General features: G+C 40.4%; 1 protein-coding gene across 8 annotated transcripts in view; it reads left to right on the top strand.

The window, feature by feature from the left end:
- The window catches only part of larp1 (La ribonucleoprotein 1, translational regulator), a 52,550-nt gene that overhangs the window by 8,421 nt on the left and 19,895 nt on the right, over nucleotides 1-24,234 (top strand). For 7 of the 8 annotated variants that reach the window (XM_026182756.2, XM_026182755.2, XM_026182754.2 and 4 more), the window contains exons 2-3: nucleotides 19,530-19,594; nucleotides 21,252-21,317. In XM_026182756.2, coding sequence (XP_026038541.2) covers nucleotides 19,530-19,594; nucleotides 21,252-21,317 — 131 coding nt within the window. Of the gene's footprint in view, nucleotides 1-16,629; nucleotides 16,690-19,529; nucleotides 19,595-21,251; nucleotides 21,318-24,234 lie in introns of those variants that run through there. The other variant, XM_026182757.2, reaches the window with a different exon arrangement.

Here is a 24,234-nt window from a genome sequence, read left to right as displayed (position 1 = left end):
ACCCACTAGCTCGTTAGCGAGCCGGGGGCTAGGCTCACTAGCGCCGTGAGAACACCGGACTCCCCGCAAATCGTTTTCAAACCCACCGCCGTCTTTCGCTACTCAGGTTAAATATATATGAGTCACTTAGATAACTTAAAATGTTATTGTTTGGCTTTTTTTTTTTAGTATTTTATTTGTTCCTGAGTAAATCAGTTTGTCTGAGATTAAAGTTATAGTTTTTACACAGCTGAATAAACGTCAAGCAGACAGCTGATTATCAGAAGTGTGAGATGCTCCAGAATATACTCCAGTGTCCTGTTATATTTTAGATAGCAAGGAGTTTATTAAACTTCACCGAAACAATCCGCAAATTTCATTAAAATTTAATAAACTATCATCTTGTCTTTATTTTTAGTTAGCACAGACCTTAAACACTTAAAGCTGTAAGCTAATGATAGTTATATAAGAGCAGATGCTGCTGGTGCAATAAGCTGTAGTTTTGCGTCCAATGGATGATGATCTGATTAGTCGACTAATCGCAAAAATAATCGGTGACTAGTCGACTATCAAAATAATCGTTTGTGGCAGCCCTACTGTCATAGTCAAATAATGAGTTGACTGGCAAAAATGTTTATATTTGAAATGCATAACAGTGTCTCTAATTTTAGGAGTTTCTGCTTTTCCCCTCTTTAATGCCACTGCATAATGAGCCATTTTAACATGTGTGCTCTTGGGCTACGAGTAGGATGTAATGCACAGTTTTACATTGTTCTGTAGGAAGAAGGAATTACAACCAAAAGTTGAAAATGGAAGTCTTCAACATAACCAATCCTGTGTTGTTTTTTTTTCTTAATTTTTTTTTTTTTTAAAGTGTCAGATAGCAAAACTGAGAACATCATGGCTTGTTCACAAAGTGTAGCATTGCTAAGCTAGGTAGCAACCTAGTGTCTATTGTACTCACTGTACTGCACTTCTCCCCACACACTACACGCGTGTCACATACAAACTATAGTCCCTCTCTTAGGTTGTCCAGCTCGAGTTACTTTTATCTATCACCGGCTTGTGTCTGGACTCTGTGATAAAGGCACATCCCTCCAAGAAGGTTCGGGTGTGGACAGTTTATATCGAGGACGTGTCCAGTTGGTGGCACGTTGAAATATGACTTGGCTCCTCTGTATTTTTTTTTTATTTTTTTATTGGCTTGAAGGGTGGGTGGGTGCCAGTTATATTTCATCTTATTCCTTTGTTATGAAGTGTGTACATTATGGGGGGAAATAATTGTGGTAATGTTCATGCAAACGTTGAATCACCTTTGGCATTTATAGTTCTGTGAAGCCTTGGACGATTAACCATTTCTTTATATTTTGCTAGGAAAATGGAAAATGACTGTAGCCCTGTATTTTTATTAATTTTGTCCCTGTCAGACTGTTTCGTATTTTTATTTATTTGGTAGATTCAGTGTCTGAAGATACTTTAAATTTCCTTGTAACGTTGGTTCATCGACTGACTTAGGTGCCTTTTTTATGTTGCAATTATTCATATGCAGTTCCAGTTACATTGGAAGTCTTGCATGTCGGAACTCGGTACGTTCCTGTAGGAAAGTCGATAAAGCAATGGTTCTTCCTTGCTAAGAAGCAACATAATTTTGTTTTGCAGCATATTCATGGATCTTGCTGTGCGTATTGCTTTTTTTTTTTAGCGACTCACAAATGCACAACGGTGGCAGTTTGTTTGTTTATTTAAGATTCATTTTGCTGCTGCCAGCTTGGATTGTTAACCCCGGGTTGGTGGGGCTGCTCCTAAATTCTGAGTGGCAAAATCCAGAAGTTGGGGGGGCATTCCAGATGAAATTTGACTGGAAACTCAGAAATTCCAACTTAATCTGGAACATATCAATAGGGCAGTTTTGTGCAAGACGTTATGCAGAAGAACTGGACTGAAAAGGCTGATATCTAAAGGAAAAGTATCTGAATACCTTTTAGATAGCATGGAGAAATATTGCTGAAGCGCACATTTAAAACAATAAGAAAGTCTCACTCCTTGAAAGGGGGGAAAAAAGTAAAATGTGGGGTGTCTCAAGTACTGTACACAGTGTATTGAGATGTAGAAATCGTTGTCAGGCACCCATAAAGTGGCCACAGCTTTTTAAGCAGTTGAAGTTGGTATAATTGTTCAGCCCTTCATCATAGCTGATCATCACCCTTCGGGATACTGTTACAGTTTCGCAGCTTTGGTTTTAGTTCATTTAAAAATTGTTGAAGCTTTAAGTCATGTGTTCTTCACTCTGCCTACTGTTTATCACCCCCACCACCATCTGTCACCATTGTCCTGCCTGTACGTGACTCTGGCGATTGGACAGTTTTCATCTTATTCTTAACTTGAACTCTTTCCACATCTGAGGTGAAGTTAGAGCCCGGGTCGCTTCATTTGATGTGTGTCTCTGTGCTGGCTGCGAATGCAGCACAGAATACTGAGCGAGACATCTCCTAGTCTTTTTACTCCATGTGAGCTTGTGATGTCATCACCCTACAGATCACGTGACTTCAGAGGGAGTCTTCGACTGTGCATGCGCTGCGATTGTACGCGTTTCCTCCATATTTGGTTCTTGCATGCAGAAAGGCTTCCCCCCCTCAGTGGTTACTCCGCTCTGTTAACAATTCAGACTGCAAGAGTGAGTAGAGGAAACTCAAGAGAAAGTGTCACACTCATAACTTGAGATGTTGGCTGTGACCAGTGTGTGGTGATTTTTTTTTATATTTTTTATATTTTTTTTTATTAGGTGATTATTGCTTTATCCAACCAGTGATGGTTGTTTGCTTTCCTCGGTGCCTTTTGGGGGAAATGTGGTGTGTCTCAAACATTTAAACAAGATCTACCAGGATTTATTTTAATTAAAGAAATCATAATGGGGATTCTATGTTCAACACTTTTTTTTTTCCATATATCAAGAATGTGACAGTTATGGGGGAAATTCCAGAAGCCAAATATGGAGTCAAAATAACAAATCTTTTGAATGTACAACCTCGAAATCATGATACAACACATGTGGGAGTGGAGGAAAAACCTGTGTGATTCAGACCACAAAAAACCCCCAGCGTTTGGCTGAGGAATGGGCCCGTTTCCCAACGCTGCGACTGTGTTTGTATAAGACTGCAGAGCCGACGTGGCATAAAGTTTATTTATAGGATTCACCAAGAGAGCCCCCGTGGGATCTTGGGGCAGGTACTGAAGCTGCTCCGTGCTGTAGGATTCAGGTGGAGGCCAAACACAAATTCCCATGAGGCATGTGTGTTGTGTAGAGTGGTTGTTTGGTTTGCGAGGATGGGGAGGGGGGAGGCACTCTTGGGACTGTTGATCGGGAAGGAGGACGAGATGTGGAGGAAGAGCTTTTCAGAAATGTGTAGAAATCTGTTTTGTCAAGTTAGAGCACTTGACTGCAAAATAAGTTTAAGTGTATATTACAGTAAAGCATTAGAATTACAAAATGAACAGATGTGAAGCTCCCACTGGAGTAACTTTAAGAGACAATGGCTGATTTGAACTGTTGGTTGGTAGTGGCTAATGTTAATGGTAGCCTCTGGCAATCCAGCATGCACAGCAGGCTGCAACAACCTTTAGTGAGCACTGTGGGGAATAAACATAGGAGTGGGTGAAATGAGAGAATTGAAAGAAGTAGTTGATGTAGTGCTTGAGAGAAGAGTCACTACATACTAATGTCTTTAGACAAGAGCACGCTGATCTTGGTGAAGCAGTTAAGCAGTGAATGGGTTTTTTTTTTCCTCTAGCAGCTGGAGCTTCTCAAACATTCACATTGGTATGTAAATAATCATTTTACATTCTGTCTAAAAATAATCTGTTGGTTACAACAGCAATCTTTTAATAGTCCTGAAGAGTTAAACGTCCCTCTGTTTAAACAGATTTGAAGAAATTTACATTTAGCATGTGAGCAAATTACAGTTTGCATGAGAGTGCAAGCATCTCAAACCTTTAGGGGCTATTTCTATATTATTAATGGATGTCATCAGTCTGTGCAGTTGTTATGAGTACTTAGTTGTGAGCTTCTGCTGGAGCAAACGGTTTCGGGGACTACCTGCAGGGAAAATCCAACTACAACTACATGCTGCTGTCAAAGCACTAATAAAAAATTATGTAATGGTGTAAATCCAGTCAGCTGTGACAATTTTATTTTCTCGTGGTGTTTCAGCCTCTTCATTGGTGGATGCTAAGAGCATATTTATCACATTTTGCTCTGTCAAAATCTTTCTTCCCCCCATTTTTGTGTTTAGGCTCTTTACGTGTGTAATGTTAAGGCTTTTGTTTAAGTGGTTGCCCCCAGTGCTTTATTCTTGTGTTGGCCTATTACCAATGCTGAGAAAATGTCTAATCCAGTGCAGGAGCTAAAAGAAACGTCTGTAAACGCTTTCCCAGTAGGGCTGTGCGATATGACCAAAATCTCATATCCCGATATAAGAATTCTATCGTCCGATAACGATATAAATCACAAAAATGTAACATTTTCTGTAAATTCTGTGAATCTCGGGAAGCTCGTCTTGCGGGAAGTGTTTCCAGCTGCGCGTCCTTTACCCGGAGTAGAGTGTTTTAACCGATGCATGAAACGATGCATTTTTAGACATAAGTTGTAACGGCCGCTGTTTTCTTTGTATTTATTACACGGCGTGCTGCGGGGAAAAGCCCGTTCTAACGTTTGAGTCTAAGGTTTATTTTTTAGCACCCGGGCCCTATTTCAGGAAGCCGGTTTAGAAAACTCAGAGTGAAAAACGATACTCAGGGTTGAGTAACCCCGAACTGTCCAACTCGGAATATTCGGTTTCAGAAAGGCTGATAACAATTAGTTCAATCAACGTGGAGTTGCTTTAACCCCAAGTTAAGCGCGCGCACGAGGATACATAAAGCCCTGATTAGTGGAGCACAGATTAAGCGAATTACCATGGAGAAGGAGGGAAAGAAGGCGCGGTCAATGTATTTTACAGCGCTTGAGGCCGAAATTCTGATGGCAGCATATGCTGATAACATGCAAATTTTGCAGAAAAAAAGTAACACAGCCTCAGCTGCAAAAGAAAGAGAGCATGCATGGCAAAACATAGCCGACAGAGTCAATGCGTGAGTGTTAATTTAAACATTGATCTAGGGATTTCCACCCATTTAACACGTTATTTTATTATATTTTATTTTGTATTTTATACCTTTTATTTTGTGATGTGATTTGAGCGCAGGTGCAACCCAACAGGCCCCCAACGTTCCTGGCAGCAAGTAAAAATGAAATATAAAAATATAGTCCAAACAGGTAAGGTGTAATTGTATTATGAGCCATAGTGCTTGGTCTGTTTGTCCTATGTAAATCAATTGCAGTTAGAGGCTACATTAATTTCCCCTCTGTAAGCACTTATTGAAATTATCTGAACACATTATAAGTACATATTTGCTTACTCTGTATGCTCAAATGTGACCCATTATGGCCACTAGAAAAAAAGCGGAGGCCCGAAAAACAGGTGGGGGTCCTCCACCACCACCACTCACAGAGCCTGGCCACTTGGCTTCCACATTTGTGATAATGTTGGCAGCATCACATATGATCTTCACAGTGCAGAGAACACAAATTAGCATCCATTACTATAATGAAATTATTTGTTAGTTTGAAATGCTACAGGGAACTATGTACCTGTACATTAATGCTGTGGAAAGACTTCCTGTTCACATAGTCTCCTTCATTTACTGAAGGAGCAATGATTGGAATGTGAGTGCCATCTATACAGCCAATCACGCCTGGGAACCGTGAACATAAATGTAAAATTTAAGTAGTAGTTCAAGTATCACCACATCATGTATTAAGTTTTGTTCATCCTGCTACCTGCAATTTTGTGGCATCCCTCTTTGATAAATCTTGTGGGTCTATGACCGGGGAACACCACAGACGAGTACAGGAGACGTTTCAGTGCAACTGTAACATTCCTGACTGCCCGACAGACGGTAGCCTTGGGAACGTGCTCAGCGTCACCAATATTATACAGAAAGCTCCCGTTTGCAAAAAACCGAAGTGCAATACAAATAATATGTACAGAACTGAGAGAATGTCCGCGATGTGTCACATGCGTAATATATGGCCTGAGGATGTTATCCAAATAACTTATTGATTGTGCTGAGAAACGGTAACGTTCGCACAGGAAATCATCAGGTAATGATAAAATGTCCATACGCGCTCTGATCACTCTCTCCCGGCGGAGAGCTCTGCAGAGTATTTGGGCTTCAAGATCTACTGGCTCTTCAAGGAAGGGACACGCCATGTCTGACACTTCCTACTGTCAGGTTTCCGACAAAGAGGCGGAGAACGTCAGGGTTAGTTGAAGTAAACCTGCTAGGGGGCAGGTTAGCTTCATGGAGTGTGTCGTCATAGTGACTCACTCAGGCTTCAGCTGAACTCGCTTTGTGAAACCGAAAACCCAGAGTTTTCGTTAACTCAGGGTATACTTACTCAGAGTTTGCACTAAACCGGCTTTCTGAAACAGGGCCCTGGGGCCTGTTCTTCGTACGTCGCTTACTACATCCAAGATCAAATGACACATCCAAGACCAAACCATCGCGCTAACCGTGAGCTCGCTAATCCGGTTCCCCGAACACACCTGCTGTTGACGATTACTACAGCTGGACGCAGTAATGTGACATCACTGGGTGTCGTAAAAGGGGCTACGCATCGATAGTAGAAACATTGATCGGCAACCCGCTGATTGGTCGGCGAAAATGTCGAAGGAGCGCGCTCGGTATTTTCCGGCAGCAGAGCAAGAACTCATGAGTGAGGGATTTCAGGAGTTTCAGAGTTTAATGAAAACGCAAGAGAACACTGCAAAGGCTGCAAAAGCAAGGAGAGAGGGGCTGGCAGAAAGTTGCTGACAAATCAAACTCGTAGGTAATTTAATAATAATAATAATAATGGATTGGGTTTATATAGCGCTTTCCAAGGCACCCAAAGCGCTGTACGATACCACTATTCATTCACTCCCACATTCACACACTGGTGGAGGCAGCTACGGTTGTAGCCAGGCTGCCATATCGCGCCATCGGCCCCTCTGGCCAACACCAGTAGGCGGTAGGGTAGATCTATCATATGACACTATATTGTCCAATATCATATGGCATTATATTATATTATAATATGTTATATTATATCCCCTTTCACATTAGAGCCACAACAGGACCCACAAGAACATGGGAACAAGTAAAAGTGGAATACAGGAGTATTCTACAGAATGGTAATATTTATCTCTTAGATTGCTTTGCGTCTCTTGGCAAGGTAATACTGGCCTGTAATACTCTGTTAGTTTGTTCATAACAGCAACCAAGAAAAGGGCAGAGGAAAAAAAGACAGGTGGTGGTCCTGCACCCCCTCGTCAACAAGTTGGTTAAGTAAATAATACCCTCACGGGAATATCGATATCTCTCTATGAGCACACTGTCGCGCTGAGCTAAAGGATCCTGTCTATCCCGCAATATACGCTGAATTCTGAGGACTCTCCTTATCAATCTTGCACCTTCCGCAATGGGTTGGTCGCGTATACGGACAGGACATGGCTGCGACAGGCTTCCCAAATCCACCTTCGCTTTTATAGCCGTGGTCTCTCATCTTGATTACACGAAGTAATTTACAATTACTACTCTGAAATATGAATTACATCTGTAATAATCACATACATGTAATAGAATGTTAATAGTACATTTCCCTTTTTTAGGAAATGACCTGTATGTATCTGTGTGACATCAATAAAAGGATCAAGTGCTGCATTATCTTTAGTTACATTGATGTTATTTATTTATGGTGAAACAGTGGTGGAATATCGCTGTTGCTTTCGTATAAATGAAGCGGACATACCTGCGTGGCCGCGATCTAATCCTGTTTACATAAAGTAAACCTGCTCCCGAGCAGGTTTACGCTTACGGCTCTGTTGCTATGACAGCAAGTCCCGGATGAGCTTCGGGGAACCGAACGATCCAGGATCACGCAAAATCGTCAACAATCTAATCCGGCTAACCTACTTAGCGAGGTACGAAGAACAGGCCCCTGGTGGCGCTTTTTTTACTTCTCATCTGTAAATAATCTGCTTTCACGTGATTCAGTTTATTTTGAAAACTCTCAACAGGATCTTGAGCTTTATTGTGAAAGGTTTATGTGGAACATAAACAAGCGGACACGCGATGCTGTTACCGTTGTTGTAGCTAACCACAACGCATTAAAAACAGGCGCTTGTCCGTCCGTAGTGTGGTTATATAAAATATAAGAGAAAGAGAGAACTTTAAGAAATTAATACAGTGACCATCAAAACGATGAAAAAATATTGCTGTAAACAGTTTATTTTGTGACACCACGAAACAAACGATAGCGTAAAATGAAACGATAGACGTTTTTATATCGTCATCCGATATATATTGTTATATCGAACAGCCCTATTTCCTAGTATCGCAGACACAGGAACACTTATCTGTAACGCTTCCTAGAAGTCTTAAAAAGGTTCCCGGAGGCTGAAAGTACCCCGGTGTTACCCGACTCTGAAGACTCACCTTTCAACTCATTGTCTATCTTATTTTATTTATTTTTTAAGCATTTAAAAATGTAACAGTCGGTGACTCATCTGTAACATGCATGAGAATAGGTCTCGCTAACTTAAGTAGCCATCAGCATGGAGCAGTCTTTTTGTTTGTTTGTTTTTATTTGTAAATGGAAGTGCTGTGCGGTTTCTAAAACATATACCCCAGATAGGTGCTCCTCAGTGGGGTAAAAACATGTCCTAAAAGCAGAAACTTTTAGGACATAAATTAAAAATATTTAATAAAATGAGTAGAAGTACAGCAAAGAAAAACTTGAGTTTTCATCAGGGTCTAACACTCAAACTGTGAAGCTTAAAAGGGGAATAAAGGTGTGCCACAGGCTGTGCTTTCTTTGATCAGCTGATGCGCAACTTAAGCTACATATAATTTAGTCTTGTGTACACTGTAAACAAAATATGGACACTCCTTCTTATAGTAATATTCAGTTAGTTTTAGTTCATGACTGGCTTTCAGTAGTTTAACACTTGTTTGTGTGCGAGTGCAGCATTGTTTGTTTAATTGTTGTGCATTTAGATTGTATTTAAGTGGCTTTGCCTCAGTTCATATACAGCTGCTGTTGAGGATCGGCAAACAGCAAATGGTGAAGTTGTTTGTATCATTTTGATTTACTTTTAATGAAAAATGAGCTCGCTGATTAATTCTTCTCACTGGGTGTTTTAGTCGGCCAGCGTTTTGTACTTGTTTCTTCTTTATGCGCAGGAAAAATTAATTATTTTCTTTTTAATTCTGAGCTTTTTTTCAGGTTGGCACCACGTGGTCTGATGACGTGATTGTCGTACACTTCCCTCTCCTCCTCCCCCATTTACATCTTCACTCATTTTTTTTTCTCTGTAGGGTTTCTGTTATTTAGCCATTTCTCTTTGTAACACATAGTCATACCTACACCCATCTTTCAGTTTGAGAGTATTCAGTAGCACAGTTGTCAGAGCTTTATTACAGTTGCCCCCATAAAACTTAAAATACAACCAGCCTGTACTCATACCTGCAGAGAGGGTTTTTAAGGTGCCAAAAGTCAAAAACACTTAAAAGTCATGAAGCAAAGCTCAGGAGTGAAGGTTTGGGATCACAGATGGAAACTTTTTGATGTGGTGTAGTAAAGTATTGTGAAATGGGCCACATTAAAGAGATTAAAATCTACAATTTGGCTTATGAGAGCATTTTAAATAGGTGTTACAGTAGTTGTGTAATAATTCTGAAGCATTATGACGCAAACAGGACGGAGACAACTGAAGGGTTGTCATCAGTTTCAGCCAAATGCTCAAACTGATGCTAGAGTCACACTAGTGAAATTAGAAGTGACCAGCTGTGCAGCCACGCCCGTTCAGGTGCCGTCTTCAAGGTGACTTTTGTGCGATAAGACGCTGTCCAGCTGCTATTGTGTCAGAACAATAGTCAACAAAACCACAAACACTGTCCAACATCAACAATAATTCCTGTGGTAAAATATTTTTACAGTTGCGTCCTTAATAGTTCAAAGACCTGAACACAAGGCCACATATCACATTTATTTTTTTTCTGCTTTTGGGCAGAAGCAATGAAATTTGTGATGGATTTCTGTGGTTTAAATTGAGTCCCCTTAATACAGTTAACAATACAATTTTAGCTTCTCAAGTGACATTACAACTATAAAGGTATCATGAAATAATTGTTAATGAGGGAAATGTTGCATTTGTTTGTACTCTTGGGCTGAAGCATTAAATTAGTAGAGAGGTTAAGTTAATGGCTATACCACGGAGTCTTGCTGCAATAATCAGTCACTGCTTGCATTACTTAAATGCCCTGGAAGGTAGTTAGATACACAAAGAGCATCTTATGTGAACCCACTGACGATGTGACTGCCTGAGGAGCATCAGCTTATAGTTTGCCTAACATCTTGGCCCAGGGAGGCTCTCCTCTGACCTTAAACGATCATCTGCAATCATCATGTGACGTGCACTGAACACTGAGCAGCCCTGTAAGTAATGCCTACATGTCTGTCGAGGAGGATTCCTAGCATGCGGCTCAGATGATCATGAGGTGGCAGTTTAGTTCAACAGCTTGCTTTTTAGTACTGAACAACACTTGATTGTCCACTTTTTGCAGAGTTTGGTGGACTATGAAATGTAATTACAGTTTCAGGAACTAGTCTGGTTCATTGCTGCTGTTGGGTTCCCAGAAGTGGTCGAAGTGATATTTAAAAAAAATAAAACTAAATAAATTGCTGTAAGTGTATGAACAATTAGTTACAGAAGTAAAAGAGATCAGTTTGTGAGAAAACATCAGCAAGTCCTTCTAGTGGCAAATCTTTCCACCTGGTGACGTCTCCGGGATGTTAGTTGTGCAGTCCATATTTTAAGAGGGAGACGATGTGCAGGAGGGATGATCTGATATCCTCGTGTTGGTGTTGTTCCCAGTAGAGCAGGGCGATATGGCCAAAAATATTTATCACGATATATATTTGAAAATTTGCGATAACGATATAACTGACGACATAATTGATGCGAGACAAAATACAACTCCACAACATTACTAGCGCAAAAAGACAACCTTCCATTTATTTTCACTCAAACAAGAAGCTGGTTTTTATGTACATTAAAGCTTTATAAAAATGTAACAGTGCAAATGCTAATTCCTTGCTGAAAGTTTAACCAAAAGGCATTTCCAGTAGAAATGGGCTGACATATCCTGAGCATAACCATATATAATATCCACTGAAGTTAAAAAGAGGTGCTTTGCAACATTAAACTGCAGTGTGCAGTACGTATTTTTTGGACCATAAGGTGCACGGGATTATAAGGCACATTAAGCGAAACAAAGCAGTCAGATAAATCAAACTTTATTAAACTCATTCTTCTTGCTTCCTCCACTTCTGTACCATTGATTCATTAATGTTGAATTCTCTAGCAGCTGCTCTATTCCCATGTTGTTGCAGTATATTAATGACTAACCTCGTATTGTGGATGGATTATCTCAGTTGTTCTCCTGACTGAAGTTTGGTCCGTTTACAGCATCCTGCCATGCGATTGCATTTGTCTCTAACCATGAGGAACCTTCACGTTAACTTTTATAAGTGGAAAAGTGTTAGTGTTCGTCCTCCAGCTTCACTGTTTATGTTATGCTAACATAGCTGTGTCGCTAGCGATTACGTAGCACATCATTATATACCAGCTAGCCCAACTTCAGTAACCCTACAAACGTCACTGCTGTTTAGTTTCCTGTCTTCATTTATGTTGGAAGTGATAGCAGAGCTGTACGTTTGAATTTTTTCAGAAATCTCTCAGTCAGAACGTGCTATATCATGCTTAGGTAACTAGCGAAACTAGCGAGCTAACTTCTGCTAGCTTCCTGCTAACTTCTAACTCCGTTAAATGTAATACATTTTGTTTTCATGGATGCCTGGAAGTTAAACTTCATAGTTACCCCTGGTAAGGCAGTAATGCTGATCGTTTTATTAAAGATGAAAGAATTTAGACAGTTTTTAACGCTCAGTGATGCTGCAGTGTTGTTTGACCTGAAGCATACGGAGTTTAGGACCCAGATTACTCCCAGATTTAAGAGCATCTTAGTCTGACAAATACGACAATAACAACGGCCGCTTGCATGTTCTGCAAAAAAATGTGCTTTGTCGTGTATCTGACGGACAAACACCAAACCAGTTCCACATCACTGAAGTTGCACCATTTTTACAAACCAATTCTGGTTCATCTGTTTCACTCAACAATCGGCCATGTGCGTATGAAAACAAAGGCACTGCGCATGCGCGTTTTACTCCCATTCTATCGCGATATTTCATTTTCCTATCGTTGCCTAACATTATACCGGTATTACCGTGAACGGTATAATATGGCCCAGCCCTAGTTCCCAGACCATCATGAAAATGTTGTTCCAGGTTCAACATTGCAAGTGACCAATCACATTGTTGTGACGTTATTCCTTTGCGCGCTAAGCCATTCGTGCATTTATGAAATTCCAATGTTGCAAGGACAATATAAATTCTGCTTACTGTTTATTAAAGGGTTAGGGTCAGGGTCCATTGATCGGCGGACAGAGGCGGTTTCACGCAGCTTAAGTACAGTTTTTTGTTTTACGCCGGTTTTTCCCGAAGTCGCAAAAGTATGACGTCACAACATTCTGATTGGTCACTTGCAATGTTGATCCTGGAACAACATTTAGTATGATGATGATCTGGGAACAACAGCAACACAAGGATATCAGATCAACTGTGCAGGAGCACGTGCACAAACAGTTGTATCTGGTAGTTATTAACAAAAGGGGGAGAAAATTGGAAACATCAACTAAACCATGTGACTCTAAAATAAAACTAAACACAATGCACACTTACAGGAAGATGCCACGTTTTCTCTCTAATCCCATTGCTTTTGCATTACCAGCCTCATTTACCTGGGCACTACCACTTACACAGGTAAGGGAGGGGTAATCAAAACATAAGTAACTTGATAGATGCTGTTAATGGTAAACCTGGCTCCTGATGTCACTTGTCAATTTATTTTTTTAATTTTTTTAAAGATTAGAACCTATAATAGATACTGTGTCCATACAGTCAAAGAAAATCTCACTTATTGCTTCTGTTCTGCATTTACTCGCTCACTGATGTAATGGTCATGCAAATCTATCTTTAATAATCCTAATACCACCGAACAGCTGATTTCCGAGAAAAGCAGATGAATCACAGAAGCAGTACAGAGTATAGCAAAAATGGGCAAGGCATCACCCCTTTCACAGAGGACTGTAATTTTTTACAGAGAACATAATTTCCTTAGGGATTAATAAAGTATTCTGACTTTTGATTTTAAATGCACTTTAAAAGTTGGTGGTTTTGCCCAACTAAAACAGCTCCTCTAGAGTTCTGATTGTTGGAGGCCACGTCAGAGTGCTCTGTCATGGTGACGAGGTAGAAAGACTCGAGGAAAGTGTTTCCTCCGTTGTCCCACTTCCTGTGATTAGGCACAAAATGAACAATCATGCACAACAAGGAGCAGTGAGAAATTTTTGTAACTACTATTGTTCATACACTAAGCAGATAAGAGAGGGCTAAATGCTTGAGGAATTAACACGGATTCCTTGACTAAATAAGTGCAAAGTTGTTACGCTGGCCAGTGTTTCAACATGGGTCTGCTGACAGGAGAGCAGGAGTTTCAGTTATGCATTAACCTGACCCAAATGTGGCTGGAGTTTAAGTAGGTGGGTGGGTGGAAATCTTAGGTGTTTGCAGATGCATACCTGTGTTCAGGAGGATATGTTCAGTCCTGTTTGGTAGTTGAGACTTGGTCACAGAACAATGTGACACGGGCAAATGATCCATGTGTCTTTGGATCTTTACTTATAAGGCCAGTTAAAGCTATTTTTGGTGCTGAGCATACCATGAACAAACTATCCAGCTGAGGAGTGCCATTTGCTCTTCCTAGCTATTAGGAGAGTACAAATTTTAATTTTAGAGTTGCAGGATTTTTTTTGGAGGAAAATAAGTTTGATGTCAGGCTTTTTGCGCAGTTGCTGGACTCATAACTTTGTGCGGGATCTTCTGTGGAGACGTTTATCTCTTTAACTGAAGAGGCAGGGGTAATAGTTCACACTTTGTCCACTTTTGGCTGCACATTTCTATTTTCCTATGAAGGTCGGGAACAAGGATGTACAAATCTAGGTCAAAGTAAACCAAAGTTTTCTTCCATTAATTGTAAAAGTCTTCTACTTTTAGTGATTTTGCAGGTTTAAATTCTATTATAACAAAACAGATTTCAGGGATTTTTGTTTACTTGATTTCACTTGTGTCTCAAATTGTATCTGTTGGAATTTTCCTAACTTTGGTGGTAAAATGACTACAGGCCAGGATGATTGAAAAGTCCGGTCATGAGGCCGCCTAACACTGGGGGGTTCCAGCTTAAAATAGCAAACCAGGTTAGCGCAGAATCAGGTTCCTATTTGGAGAAATCCTTCGGTTTCCACCTGCCATTAGTGAGTTTTATCAGACTGGCACATTCATGTGACATTATCAGCCGCGATTAGTGTAAGCGGCCAGCTGCTGACGCAACTTTATGCCTGCTAAGTGTGGGATGTTGCGTTCGCCACCTGAAACGTCACCAGGTTATAAGAAGCTTTTGTTTAAGGGTAAAAAGCTGCCAGTTTCACAAAGCAAACATTTAGCTGTTTAATTATTTCACACAGCTTCTTTATGAAAGACTGCATTGTAGGGCTGCCACGATTTGTCGACTAGTCACGATTACGTCGACTATCAAAATCGTCGACGACTGATTTAATAGTCGACGCGTCGTTTGAAGCTTTGTAAGATCGCAAAAGACGCAGGAATAAGTAGCAGGATTTAAGAGTGTAATAACGGACTGAAACAGAAGATGGCAGCACAGCATGTACAAGGATGCCAGCTGCCGTTAAACCCCGAAGAAGAAGAAGCAGCTGTGTCCCAGAATTCATAGCGCGGCCCAGCGCAGTTTCCAACAATGGCGGTAGCTAGTTAGTTTTAATATTACTCTTATTATTCTTTCTGGGTCACAAAATAAACGTTTAACATATTTTCAGGCGAGAATGTAGCTGTGTAAACCTCGAATATCTGCTCAGTTTATCAGGACACCACATATTTTCAAAAGCGCTCCGACGTTTTCGGAGACGTCTGTTACCCACTAGCTCGTTAGCTAGCCGGGGGCTAGGTCACTAGCGCCGTGAGAACACCGGACTCCCCGCAAATTGTTTTCAAACCCACCGCTGTCTTTCGCGACTCAGGTTAAATATATATGAGTCACTTAGATAACTTAAAATGTTATTGTTTGGCTTTTTTTTTTTTTTTGTATTTTATTTGTTCCTGAGTAAATCGGTTTGGCTGAGATTAAAGTTATAGTTTTTACACAGCTGAATAAACGTCAAGCAGACAGCTGATTATCAGAAGTGTGAGATGCTGGAGAATATACTCCGGTGTCCTGTTATATTTTAGATAGCAAGGAGTTTATTAAACTTTACCGAAACAATCTGCAAATTTCATTAAAATTGAATAAACTATCATCTTGTCTTTATTTTTAGTTAGCACCTTAAAAGCTTAAAGCTGTAAGCTAATGATAGTTATATAAGAGCAGATGCTGCTGGTGCAATAAGCTGTAGTTTTGCGTCCAGTGGATGATGATCTGATTAGTCGACTAATCGCATAAATAATCGGTGACTAGTCGACTATCAAAATAATCGTTTGTGGCAGCCCTACTGCATTGATGAAAACAAAGTAGTAGCCTGGGAGATGGACCTGAAGTCCTCTGATTGGAGCTAATGAGGGGCTGACTAAAAATTGCGCTGTCTGTATCTGTAACAAATCCTTTGTTATTAGAGAAGATCTGCAAATTTGTTGCTCATAAAATTGTTCTTTTAAAGGAAGGATGTTTAAAAGATAAATAAAAAAAAATATACACACTTTCCGCCTTAGTTTCTAAATGGGTTATTCAGTTACACTGTGATTCTCCTGGCTGGTTGATGTTGAAAGAAAATGTGGTTTTTGAATGTTCTTCATACCGTTTTATCTAAATAGGCATTGCACAAATGTATTAGCGATCAGAAAGACACCACGCCCTCGCCCTGTTTGTTAGCTCATGTTGCGTGATTGCTGTCGTATGTTGCGTCCCATCTTTGATCTCTCCAAGAAATCATTTTTTATTTACTACGCAACTTCTGTTGAGTAATCCTTGGGGGATACAAGGCTCCTAAACGGCCTAGCATGAAGCAAAAGTTAAAGACTGTGTAGTGTCAGGAAGCTCAAATTAAACCACTGTTGCACAATCTCCTAAATTCATGGCTCAAAGTTAAACAAACAGTCTAAGTTTGAAGTCCAGGAATCATGTAAATGAAGTCCAGGGATACTACGGAACAGTAAAGAGACATGAGGTTCAGCTCGCAGTCCTCTATTTGATTAAAAACAACTGATTTGAAGGTTGACTCTGATTATTAAGCCTGTGTGTAAGGATATTTGTGGCTCCACATGGGCTGAAGAGTGATGTTGAAAAAGAAAACCTCTGCCGCCGCCTCCTCTTCATCTGCTTAATGTGACCATCTTGAGGTCTTTAGCATTGAATTGCTAACCAAACTGGTCAACTTGCATCATGGGTAATGTACACATATTTCTGTATAGAAATTTTAAATTCAGTGGCTAATTTAATATAATTCCATGCGATTAGCTGGCGAAGCATTTGCTGTGGCTTTCAGTGTTTTCCTCATCCTCACTTGTACTTAAAATGCCTCAGAATCGGCTTATGACGGCGTTCCCAGCCTGGGAAAAAGAGAGTGCACAACAGCAAGCATTGCGATGAGAGAATACAATCGGAAAGCCAAACTACAGGAGAACTAGTTAAATTCTGGATCTTCTTTCTTTTGATGTTTAGTTTTGTCTTTAAGATAAGATAACCTTTATTAGTCCCAAATTGCAAACATCAGTATTGAAAACCGATGCTAACTTTGACCATGTCCTAAGCTAACTATTCATTTTATTTTAAAACACTATGGTGTTTAACCTTGAGAGATTATTAGATCATTGAGAGGTAGTTGGAGACGAGGAGTATGGTAAGTCCCTTTGGAGTTGGAGTCAGGAGACGCCACTGAAGGCGCCTGTACACAGCTGCTTTACAGCAGCTAAACATGTTGCACTGGTTAAGGTTTTAATCTCATGTTTCCTGTTGTTTCTACTTTTAAACGTTCATTCATGCACTGTGACTGCAAACTTTTTAGACACCAGAAGCTTTGTCATTACTGGAGGTTGTTGGGAATTTGAAAAATGGCGATGAAATCAGCAATATTGTTTGCCTGGGTCTTTAAGTTTGTGCCATTTTAATACAGATTCCCAAGTATTGTTTCTTTGTTTTTTCCCCTTCCTAAATGGGAGGTTAGATGCTTTTTGTTTTGTTGGAAACAGTTTCTTTTGTTTACGGTTACCTGAATGGTGAAAAGACAAGATTTGAGCGATGGGTGTTATGTGGACGTGCGATTCAGAAGGTAAATGCATTGAAAAGTGAAATATAAGTAGGTTTTCTGGGCCCAGAAATTCCTGTTTGACTGTACTGTCCTCCAAACCTGAAATATCTTGCTGTCATTAACATGTAGAGCATAGACGCCTCTACTGAAACTCTGGCATGCTGCTTCTCTTTGTGCTTTTGGCGATGTATCCGTCAGAGGATTTTTATTCCCCCCCCGCTCTCTTTCTTCCTGGTGATTGTCCTCAAGGCGCTTAGTAAGATTTACTCTTTGGTGTGAACTGCTGCCTGGGAGCTGGTTGCCTCGCTCGTGTCACTGTGGCTGGTGACAGTGCAGGAGGAGATAGAAAGGAGGAAACATCTCTGATTTCAGGGCATGAGCCAGACAATGAGGTGGCGAGCGTGACTATCATTTTCATTGGGGGGGAAACTACAGCAATACCAGACTCACGTCTTTAAAGGCTGATAATAACGTTCACGTTTTCTTCAGAACTGGTTAAAGGTAACAAGTTTGTCTATCTTTCCGAGGTTCTCTTTGTTCTTTTTTTTATTTTATGGATAATTGTTGTAATTGTAGCTGGATTGTAGCAATAATTTGTTACTGACGTGTTTAACCCTTTGTTTAAATTCTATATCTACTAATTTACATTCACGTAAGAGATGGTGGTGTGTGCTGCTGTTGAGCTGGTCATGTTGTATGGACATCACCTGCTGTTTTATGTATTTATTTTAAGGAATAACTCAGATCCTGCTATGATATGTTTTATTTTATTGTTCTGAGGAAGAGCCAACAAAATACACAACACATTAGCTGTCAGGCCTCAGTTGAGTAATATGTATATTTTAATCCTTTTATTGGTTGGTTTGTGTGTTCGGTATGCTAAGTGCTCCATTTTTTTAAAGGAAAAATATAAAACATTTGTTGTTTTTTATACTTTAACTTAACATAGCCTCAAGCTCTTGAAAATCTTTCGCTTTTATTGCCAAGAATTTTATCACCATCACTAGGGCTGTGCGATATGACGAAAATCTCATATTCCGATATGAGACATTTATTGTCCTGACAATGATATAAATCACAAAAATGTAACATTCTGTGAATCTCGGGCAGCTCGACTTGTGTGAAGTGTTTTCAGCTGGGCGTCGTGTACCTGGAGTAGAGTGTTTCAACCGATGCATGAAACTATACATTTCTAGACATAAGTTGTAACGGCCACCCCCCCCTTTTTTTTTTTTTCTCCTCCAACATTTGAGTCTAAGGTTTTGTTTTGTTTTTTTTAGCACCTGGCGGCTCTTTTTTGCTTCTCATCCGTAAACTCTCTGCATACTCTTTCATGTGATTCAGTTTATTTTTAAAGGTCTCAACAGGATCTTGAGCTTTATTGTGAAAGGTTTACGTGGAAAACCAACAAGCGGACAGCAGAGCCACGCGATGGTTTTACCATCATAGTAACCATACCATAATAGAATCACCATAGTGTGATTATATTAAATATAAGAGGAAGAGTTTCTGACATGCCTTGACATGTTGTTCAACACACTTTTTGAATTTGTATTCTCCTGTTGTGGCTGCTTATTCGAGTGATTGTGTTGTGTGGGTTTGTTGCAGTGATTGTCGCTGGATGCAACAGAGTCAGAAAAGAAGAATGATGGTGTCGGCTTGTAGTTTAGTTTATGTGAAAACAGACACCACAGCAGTTTATTAAAGGGGAAATAAGACGCATAAAGCCAGATTATTCACCGAGAGCCTGCCTGCTGCTGGTAGATAAGACAAGTAATGAGAATGTAAATCGAACTGTTTGAAAGACAAGCGAGTACCTGTGGGAGAAAGAAGCAAGTTTGTCTTATGCGGGGTTTTTTTCTTCTTCCTAGAAGACTCTACATTTTTAATCAAATGCATATAAATGATTGTGCTTCCATCTTACTCTGTTCATGTATGCAGACCAAGTTGTAATGTCAGTCATCTTTGTGTCCCCACAGAGTCCACCGGCCCTGCCAAGGTAGTGAGAGCAGGCAACCCACCTAAAGCCAGGCGTGGCGGCAAGGTAATACTTTTCATGCGTTTGTCTGTGTTGAATGTTAAGCAGTGGACAGTTGAAGGGTTTATAATAATTACAAGCTCTAAACGTATTAATATGGCTCAATTTGTTTTTAAAAATCTCGAAGGAAAATTCAGTGCTTTTAAAATCCAGATTGTGTTGACGGGAATTTGTCCAAAGGGAAATTAGCTTACTTGATGGGAAAAATTAGACACTTTCCCCCCCATCGAGTAAGCCTATAAGATTTATTTTTGTCTGTCATTGTTTAATAATTCCCAGCCAAGAAATCAATATTTTATATAACTTTCACCAGATAACAGATTTTTGTTGTGCTGCATTTAAAAACAAAAGTGATTTATTAAAATGTAGGTGAAGTGGCTTTTTATTTCTGCTGTAGTATCAGGCTTTCTGCTTTGGTGTCAAAATGTCAACAGTAGCAGGGGACTAGACTGGGTGCCACTCCTGCCTGGCAAGAAGACCAAAACGAGGCTAGAGTTCACACAGGCTCAGCAAAACTGGAAATTAGAAGATTGAATCAACAAAATCTGTGTTCTGAGTCCGTTTCTGCTGTGACATTTGGATGGTAGGATCAGAAACTGGCATTCATGGCATTAAAGTGTGGATCCAATTGTCTCAGGTGCTGCTGCTGGTGTAAAGTGTGTGGAGTAATTTCTTGGCACACTTCGGTCCCCTTTAAAATGATGCCTAGTTGAAACTAAACACTGCAGCCTGCTCGAGTAAAGCTATTCCATCACGATCAGTCTTCATGCCACAAAGCTCAAGTCTTCTCTAAACTGGTTTCTTGAACATGATTATGAGCTCACAGCCTCCACAGTGCCCAGATCTCAACCCAATGGTGCAAATTTGATGTGCAGCTGACAAATCTGCAGCAACCTTATGATGATATTTTGTCAATATGCACTATAATCACCCAAGAAATGTTTCCATAAACTTAATAAATCTATGCTGTGAAGGATTTCACAGTTCTGATGGGAAAAGGGGCGGTCCTACCTGGTATAAAAATGTATCTAATGAAATATTTGCTGAATGTAAAGTGAAATGACAACCTTTATTTTATGACATGAGCTGAAGGAAAGTTGTTGTTTCCCCCCCCCCCCCCATGTGACAGCTCAAGCGCAGGTATTTCTTTAATGCCTCGAGAAATGTGCAGTCACCTCCTCTCACATGCTGGAATGCAGATGTGCTCGCAGTGAACCAATTGCATGCGAGATGAAGCCTTTCATTCAGAATTTCCCACCCCTTTTGTCTGACACTGTAGTACTCTACAGTTGGTTGTTTGTAGCCACACCTTGGCCATAAACTTTTTATGGCTGGTTTGGAGTTAACTACCCAGTCCCAGGAACAAAAGACAGAAACTGGCAATCAGCTGGCAGCACATTGCTGAAGATAAACAGTAAAAAGCTGTAAAAACACTCATGTAAAGTGTTTTTAACCAGATTATACTTGAGCTTAAGGTGTAAGGACTACAGCGGTACTGCCTGTTCAGACATGATCAGCTTTTAGACTGCATTTTAACCTGAGAGGTGTTTATCTTTTTTCCTTTTTCTCTATTTCTTGAAGAAATTGACATTTTTAAACAGAAAAGCAGTTTTTTTTCCCCCCTCTTGAATTTCTTCGTAATTTCTTTGTTTTTTGTCCTCAGGTTGGAGACTTCGGAGATACGAACAGCTGGCCAACTCCAGGGGAGATTGCAACTAAAGACATGCAGGTAGGTGGTTGTTGTTGTTATTGTTATTACTGCGTGTTGTATTTTTGTAGCCTGGTATATGTAGAAGATACACTGGAGAGATTAAGCTCTGTTTCAGCTGACTACATTGTTTGATGTTTGAGTAGAAGCAGCGACATCCATACGTGCGCAACAGGTTTTGTCTGCTATGAGACGTATCTGATTTGCATAAATTTTTTTTCTTTTGCTCTCAGCTGGTGCATTAGGTTTCAGCTGTAGATGGATATATGTCATTTCATTCTGGTTACAGAACTTTTTCTTTTTAGAATTGGTTCTTTCAACCCATTGCTACAGAGCACATCTGTCTTGTAGAGAAAAGCATTAGCAGAAAGGTTTTTGAAAATTTGTGTTCAGGAGTTGTGTCTTTGAAAAATATGGACCAAAATTGCAGAAAATGTCTGCAGGGTAAAGGGTCACAAAATCTGAGGTAGAGCATGTAGAGACTGCTCTGGGACGAATGTACGAACTGGAGCCTTTATAAGTGAGCTGTGGTGTTACGGGGTCTGGAGGAAATCCTTTTATAGTAATGGGAAGAAGGTGAAGACTTGAGGGAACACAAGCGTTGCAACAGTTTAGAGTTGGAAGCAGATTTCAGTAACTTTTAAGTTAAAAATATTCACCAAGCAAAATGAGGAGCCGAGCCTGCTACACTTTGCTGTAGTGGGTGTTTGCAGCTTTCTTCAATGGGTATTTTAGTGGCTGTAATTACACGCCAGCTAAACAGCACATCCAGACAGAGCAGTCTGCTTCTGCTGGCCCTGACTTTGTGTCCCCAGGATTGATTGTTTCTTTTAAGGTGTGGGTTAGCCAAGATTTGCCACCATGTCTCCATCTGTGGAGACAAAGCAAAGATGGCTGACCACAAAACGAGCAGCTGCCAAATTTTTTATTTTTTATTTTACTCTTAAGGATTAGTTTCTTTTTTCTTTCAAAAAGAGAAAATTGTGACGGTATCTAAGGCCTGAGTCATTATAAACTCAGTGAGTTTAAAATGACTTTGCATGTTTTATTGTGATTAAAATGTTAGCTATTTCTAGGAGTAAGCTGTTCTGAGTCTTCAAGCTGCCTATTTGGTTACTTAAGTGCCTTAAAAAACATCCAAATGAGTCATTGATCCTGCAGTAGCACCTTAGTGTTAAACCTTCAAATTTGAGGGATGTTTACAGGTTTGTTGGGCCTGCGCTGTCTCCTGTCATATAACAAAAGAACTAAGGAGGTGGGAGTCTGTTAAAATTGCATTAATGTACATTTAAAAAAGTCTCTATTCTGCTTGTGCAGTGGTTCTTAACCTGGTTTCGATCGAACCCTAGGGGTTCGGTGAGTCGGTCTCAGGGGTTCGGCAGAGCCTCCGCCATGACATGCATGGCTCATTTTGTGCACCAGTAAAAAACCATATCTATGTCTTGAATTTGAAAAAAAAATCATATTTTATTTTTCACTAAAGAGGGGTTCAGTGAATGCGCATATGAAACTGGTGGGGTTCGGTACCTCCAACAACGTTAAGAACCACTGTGCTAGTGATTATCTCACCCTGAAATGCGCCTGCATATAAGCTTTACCCAGAGGTCCATGACACTCTAAGCCCCTCCCCTCTAAACTGCACTTGTCCCTTAGAGCTGCAGGTCAGCTGTGGGATGTGTCTAATTTGTGTCCACTTACAGTAGCACCAGCAGTCAGTCACCCCCCCCCAGAACTGTTTTCTATTTTTGGTCTCTGGATGATAGTATGTCACTGGGCAAGCAACCCCCGGTAACCTCCCCTATTTTAGGCAGGCAGGTCTGAGGGAACATGAAGGAGAGAGCGTGTCCTCGAGCACGAAAATGTGGGTCATATCATCAGCACCAGGAATAACCTGGAGGACCGGTGGGAAGGGTGGAGTCTGGAGGTAGGCCAAGGTCTGGGAAAGGATGTCCTTTTAGGGATCCCCCCTCGAAGAAGCCACCCCTGGATCTGTGGTGGTGCTATTCTTAGGGGGGGCTGAAGTTCGCCATCCATCATGCAACATTCAAAGGTGTAAATCAGTCACTCAATTCCACGGATTATTCATGCTGGGGACTCCGATATTTAAGAGAAGGTGGGGAATTTGCATAGTGTACTTTAATTTTCCATAAGCATAAAGCATAAAGTTAATCTGCTTTTTTTAAGTTTTAAAATTGTCTTCCACGATGCAACATGAACTACAGCACAGCAGTGCAAGCAGAAAGTACTTCACACTTGTTTGGGCAGCCCGCAGAGATTCAAAGAAACGTGCGGTGCAATAACACATTTAGACAAAACAATTACAACTTTTTTTAACAAAGTGTAAAGTCCAGACACTGAAAGTAGATTTGAATAAGTAATAAAAGGGTTTGTGCTACTTTTTTGTTGTAAGATTAATTAGATGAATAAATTGGATCCAAGTTTAGCAACTGTTTTGTAATACTAATCAAGCTAGGTTGCACTTTTTTTTTTTTCTTCTTTTTTTTAAATCAGTGAAAAACTGAAAAGCGTGTACACACCTCTGTTTTGGGACAAATGTTTAGAATAATCATCAAATAAAAAGGTTGTCTTCCTCCCCTCACCCCCAACTGCTTGCTGCAGATGACGGCCTCCTCACTGATGCTGGTTCTGCTGGAGGCTTCTTCCTGTTTAAAAGGCCCTTTTTCCGTCCCAATGCTTGCTCATTGGAAGTCATGTGATTGTTGGGATTTTGCTGGCTCATGCTTACCTTACAGTATAAAATGCTTTGGGGCGACTGTTGTCGTGCGTATACTAGTCACGTTGATTAGGCAGCTGATCCTGTTTGGGTCACTTATGGCGTTGCGACTTATTGGTTGACCTGTGACGCAAACTTGCTGAACTGGCCCCTCAGTTTACATGTGAAGAAAAGCCGTTTCCTCAGTTGTTCCCATCCACCACC

Source organism: Astatotilapia calliptera, chromosome 10, assembly GCF_964374335.1.
Source record: "Astatotilapia calliptera chromosome 10, fAstCal68.1, whole genome shotgun sequence".
Lineage (NCBI taxonomy): Eukaryota > Metazoa > Chordata > Actinopteri > Cichliformes > Cichlidae > Astatotilapia > Astatotilapia calliptera.
Note: the sequence above shows the minus strand (reverse complement) of the source record. Positions and strands in the feature narration are given on the sequence as shown.